The sequence below is a fragment of the Artibeus jamaicensis genome, unplaced genomic scaffold (assembly GCF_021234435.1).
Source record: "Artibeus jamaicensis isolate MK-2021 breed Jamaican fruit bat unplaced genomic scaffold, CSHL_Jam_final scaffold_369, whole genome shotgun sequence".
NCBI lineage: Eukaryota > Metazoa > Chordata > Mammalia > Chiroptera > Phyllostomidae > Artibeus > Artibeus jamaicensis.
This window is the reverse complement of record NW_026522042.1, coordinates 10,547,753-10,553,752: the sequence shown is the minus strand read 5'-3', so window position 1 is coordinate 10,553,752 and position 6,000 is coordinate 10,547,753. Positions and strand designations below refer to the sequence as shown.

Sequence of the window (6,000 nt, the reverse complement as noted above, 5' to 3'; positions counted from 1 at the left end):
CCCCAAGCCCTGGCTGGTGTAGCTCAGTGGATTGAGTGCAGGCCTGCGAACCAGAGGATTGCGGTTCAATTCCCAGTCAGGGCACATACGTGGGGTGCAGGCCAGTTCCCAGCAGGGGACCCCTGAAAAGCAACCATACATTGATATTTCTCTCCTTCTCTCCTTCCCTTCCCCTCTGAAGATAAATAAAATCTCTAAAACAAACCCCCCCCAAAACTTGCAGGAAAGAATGGACTGGAAAGTATGCAGTCATGAAAGGCAAGGACCTACATCTAAATGACTCTATCCAGCAAACCTTTTATTTAGAACAGAAGGGCAGATAAAGTGCTTCTCAGATAAGGTCAAGTTAAAGGAGTTCATCATCACCAAGCCCTTGTTATATGAAATGTTAAAGGAACTTATTTAAGAAAAAGATCAAAACTATGAATAGTAAAATGACAACAAATTCACAATTATCAACAACTGAACCTAAAAAAACAAAAGCAAACAAGTAGAACAGGAATAGAATCACAGAAATGGAGATCACATGGAGAGTTATCAGGGGGAGGAAAGAGGGAGCATGGGGAAAAAGGTACAGAGAATAAGTAGCATAAATGGTAGGTAGAAAACAGACAGGGGAGGTTAAGAATAGTGTAGGAAATGGAGAAGCCAAAGAACTTAAATGTATGACCTGTGGACATGCACTACAGGGGGCGGGGGAAGCTGGAGGGAGGGAGGTGCAGGGCGGAAGGGGAGAAAAGGGAATGGACAGTATAACCAGTAGAATATACTTTTAAAAAATAAAAAAAATGAGCTATTAAAGATGGAACAAATAACTAAATATATGAATAAAAGACCAAAGAAATTGGTGACTGGATTTGGAGAATGTTAAGATGGATCCATATTTCCGATTTGAATGACTAGATGATAAAGGCTGAGATAGAAAATGCAGGAGGAACAGGTGTGGACAGCGGGCAGGGGAGAGGGGCGCTCGGTCTTGTTCCAACTGAGGGGCTTTGGAGATCACCCAAGTGGAAATGTTCATGACACAGGTGCACACGCAGGTGTGGGCTGGCGCTAGGACAGCCCTGGCTCCCGCATGGTAAACTGTTTATCTTAAGAGAGTTACCTTTCAGGCTGATAGGAATTGCTAAACTGCCAAAAGCATACCTAAGACTTTTAAAACACATATTAATTTCTAACACCATGAAGTGGAAGTGATACTTATAAGGAAAATTGCTGGTGAGGAAACCAAACTCAGAAGAGTTTAAATAATTTACTACAGCACTCAAAACCAGTCTGAAAAAAGGTTTATTATTCAGAGAATTTAAATGAAGAAACTGATAGAAACTGGAAGGAAATTATGTGCCCTTTTAACACCTTTATATGTAATGTTCTTAGTTCTTCATTTCCTTGATACAAATGTATCATGATCATAATTTTTTCCCTGACGAATACAAGGAAAACAGATGGAGGTGGGAAGTGTCCCAAGGGGCAACAGGAGTGATCTGTGACAGTCCTGGGTGAAATTAACCTTAATACATGGAAGCGGAGGATGTCTGTGTGGTGTCACTAAAAAGCATTGAACGAGCATCACATGCATTTCGGGGTCAGCATCCCAAACCTTACAGTTACTCAAAATAGGTTTTTCTCCTTTCCTAACCATTGCCACACTAACATGATCTACCTAAAACATAAATACATAACAATCAAGGCCTTCATGACTCCTCACTGACTACAATGAATAACACGCTGTCTCATAAGCCATGTTCTATTCATTGTTCATGGCCTATATGTTTAATAGTCACTGTAAAAAACATGTTGAACAAATGCCAAATACAAAGTACATACTGATGCAGTGGATGCAAGTGCAAGAACAGTGCTACCCCAAGTTTATCCAGTGACCACTGGTATCAGCATCACACTGGAGGTGGAAGTCACTAATCTGTTTTATAAGGCCATGCAGGTGAGTCTTATGAATGTTAAAGTTTCAGAAATACTGTCCAGAGGACTAAAAGTGAGGAGATATAATCTCTTTCTCTTAGGGATCTCACCTCCCCAAAGGGTATTGAAGACATCTGTCAGGCAGCCCGGGTTCTTAAAGCCTCTCAAAAGGAACTGCGAATGAAAGGGGCAGGGTTCACGTTTCTGACCCCTAAGAACCATTAAGCCATGCTGGCCTGCAGCCCCTTTGAAAGAAGTAGCTTCAACAGTGTGGGCTGAGGACATTGAACATATATGTATTAATGTGGTTGTGTGTAAGTGTACTTAAAACACAACTATATAGTTATATTTTATATATATTCTCATATATACTATATTAAGTTATACATAATACATAATACAGAATATATAAAATATATACAACTATATATTTTATATATTGTATAATATGTAACTATATATTTTATATATTAGTATACTATGTCAGTATACATTATATAATTTATATATATATAAAACACAGACATATATAAAACAAAACTATAAATATATCTAGAGAACTGGAGTTACAGCTCAGTTGTAATATTTAAGCAAGACTTTCATTTTAAGTAGACATAACAGAGATTTAAATGTACAGAATTAGCAAAGTATAGCATATATTCATTTTTCATATTAAAAAACCTTCACTGACAATCTGAAAAATATGAGGTAGTTGTACCTAATGGGTGATATTTTAACATTCTATTGAATCGTATAAATTAAAGATTATAGGAGAAAGGAAGCCAAATTCTAAGAGAATAAATAAGGAAAGGGCAACCCATGGTCTTGGGGAAAAAAGTAAAAGTAAATCTATTTCCAGATGTCATTTAGGAACCGTCAGACCCGCACTGGCAACAGAAGTCAGAAGGCCAGTCACTTCTGGGAGCGTGAAAGCAAGAGGGAAGGAGCCCTGTCCCCAACTTTTGGTCAGTCCTGGTCATTCTCGCCCCCTTTTCCCTCCCCGCTGCCATGACTTTGGGGCCCCTGGTTTAGTTATTCCAACTTTATTAAAGCCTGAAGTCGACACTACTAACAGCTTTGCTTCGCCTACTGGGTATCTTAGGCAAACCTTGCAGGTGGTGGTCACTCATGGGGAAGAGAGGAGGAGGAGCCAGAGAGGGAGCTCAGGGCACAGACTGGCTGGGCCCTGGAATGCAGGGGCCCAGGCTGGACGTGGACCAGCAGGCTCCCAGAGGGCTTGTTAGGGCACAGGGTGCTGGCCTCACCCCACATCACGGATCCCGCAGGTGTGGGAATGGGCTTGAATCTGAGTGTCTAACAAACTCCCAGATGATGCTGAAGTGCTGGTTTGCTGTACACATTTTGAGAACCATTGCTCTAATAAAGTCAGTAGTCACAAGGCCAAAGAACTCGGTAGACAGCAGGAAACAGTTATCTCCCTGTATGGGTTTTCAGGACACAGACTGTTAGTTGTAAGTGTATCACCTGCTCAAAAAACAAGCAGGTATGTATTTCTCTTCAAGGATTGTAACTGACATCATTAGTAGTTAGAAGAAATTTCTTTCCAAGGATAAACCCAACACCTAAGGAAGTTTTATGAGACAGTGTATGTTTGCTTTTTTAAGGATTGTTTTAGAATCCAGTATTATGGGAATAATACTCAGCTACCCTATTTAAAGTTTGATATCAATTATCTTTGGATTAACTTAAAAATGAATACGATAAATTCAAAATTTCTGCCTGAAGTAAAATTCAAAGTAAGAGTTTCTAAATATTCCTTATCCTTGTTTTAATAAGAGGAAGAAAAAAATCTTAGTTGTTTTTTGACCTGATTATAAAACAAAGCAGTAGTAAAAAAAAGAATTCATCTGGCAAATGCAGTTTGTGGATACTAGCCACCTATGAAAAACACGTTTCTATTAAAATTCTCTTAATGTCTTAGACTTAAGAGCACTTGATATCTGGACCCAGATGAGATTTTATTTTACAGTTCAGAATGAATGGGAAAGAATACATCACAGTAATTAATGAAGCCGCTCTAATTTCGCCTGAAGTGATTTAAAATTCCCCGTGACGGCCTGCACTGCTACGGAGGAGCTCACAGACTGCAGCTCAACCAGGTACCCGCAGACGGCGTCCAGGCAGAGGTTTGTGAATCTTCTCCTGTGAAGGGAAAGACAACAGGCCAGCCGTCTACATGTGTGCGACATCCCTCTCGACAGGACCCCCCACTCCCGGGGACCTTACGCTCCCTCACAGCTCAGGGATGCTGTGAAGAACTAAATAGCAAACAAAGGAAAAGAGGCGGAAACCTGGGGGTAGATGGATTACCACCAAACCACCATTTTTCTTTCGAAGATTATTAGAATGAAGAGGCAGTAAAGGATGATCCCTTAAATTAATATTAAATCATTTTACACGCTTTTGACCTTTTCAAACAAATATACCTTAAGATGGCCAATAATATCACAAAGTCATAATTAAACTGTCCTTGATCACTTATTCAAAGCAAAAGTTTAGAAGTAATTCATAACTTCCATTCTTTCACTTGTATAAAGAATTCTGCATAAGAGTTGAAAAATAGAAAAAACACCAACCCCACATACATGACAATTAGTATCATTCAAATAGTTATTGTTAACATAAAAAGCTTAAATCTCCTGTACTTCTTTATAATCTCAGTATCTTCCCCCGTTCTGTCCAAAGTTGTTACCCAGATGCTTATTAGAATCACTTAAAAGCTTTCCCTATATAATGCCATATTTAATTCGTCATTACCTCTCACAGTTTAAAACCTGGCTAGGATTCTCAACATATCTTGTCAACAGTACATGTAAACAATCCAAAAGGTGCAGTGGCTTCTTCATTCGGTTCCAGAATGGATCCTATTAAGAAAACATACATTGTAAGTTATAAGGCAAACTGTTGTCAACTGATTTTTCAACCATTGATGTTATCAGCTAAAACAGCTGTCGAGTCCGTAGCAAAATTTACTGACATTAAAATAAGTATTGAATATTATGTGTCACTAAACTTCTTTTGTGGTTATGATTAATATTTGAACAATATTGACAACTGCAGTGTGATGTTATTTATGAGGAATATTTGGTGATACCAATATACTTTGTACAGCATGTACATTTCCTATTTAGGAGCCAGAGGTGAAGAGAAAAAAAATTAATCTCTTCTTGTCATCTGGGATATCACTTTTACTCAGAACCTATGCAGACTTTACTCAGTCTGATATTATAAATAAGAGACTAAATTAATGGTCAGAGAACCTCAACTGTACCTCTGCCTTCACCTGGTACCGGCCACGTGTGTTGAGCAGGTAATTGACATCTCTGCCCTTGTCAGATGGGGTAGAGGAGGGGATACCACTACTTGCTCATTTCTGTCACCGGCTCATTGTGAGGCTTAAATGAGATGCAGAGGTACCTTCTAAAACACCATGGACATTTTGATGATGCTACTATAAGCGACATGATTTAGTTCAACAAAGTTTTATTTTGATCTGTTATTGCAGATAAAAATTACAACGTATAGTCTAAAAACAGCAATTTTCAACTGGTGTGCTGTAAGAACTTTTAAAACATGCAGTAGCTGACTATTTAGTCAGGGGCTCTGACCTCTTTTCTCTTAGATTGTCCAATAAAAAATGACGACAGACAACACAACAGCTGTCCGGTGTGAATGCCCTGTGTCTCAAACCATAAATACAAAGGTCACATAAGAGAGCTGCATCTTACCGGTCACGCTGCATAATAAAGTTATGTCTGACTGGTTAATTCTTGGTCAGAAATCCTTATGTACAAGTATAGGCACCTCATTTTTTAAAAAGTCACTTTGGAGCAAAAAGGGTAGGCAGCTACTTTTTAATTATTTATTTATTTATTTAATTATTTATTTATTTATGGTAAACCCATCAGTAATACACCCTTTTCTTGGTCAGACCAGCAAAAAATACACTTTTTGGTGTGTGGCAGAATTTTAGTAATTAGTTTACGACTTCTGTGAGATGAAAAAGGTTGACAATTGTTGGTCCAAGAAGGTTCAACATGGTGAGAAAGACCTTTA

The 6,000-nt window shown here is 38.7% G+C and overlaps 1 protein-coding gene across 1 annotated transcript in view; it reads right to left on the bottom strand.

Moving 5' to 3' along the window:
- Positions 1–2,520: 2,520 nt before the first annotated feature.
- The window catches only part of NUP155 (nucleoporin 155), a 54,114-nt gene continuing 50,634 nt past the window's right edge, over positions 2,521–6,000 (bottom strand). The window contains exons 34-35 of the mRNA XM_037129017.2: positions 4,702–4,808; positions 2,521–4,086 (exon numbers count right to left, since the gene is read on the bottom strand). Coding sequence (XP_036984912.2) covers positions 3,948–4,086; positions 4,702–4,808 — 246 coding nt within the window. The 3' untranslated portion in view covers positions 2,521–3,947. The remainder of the gene's footprint in view (positions 4,087–4,701; positions 4,809–6,000) is intronic.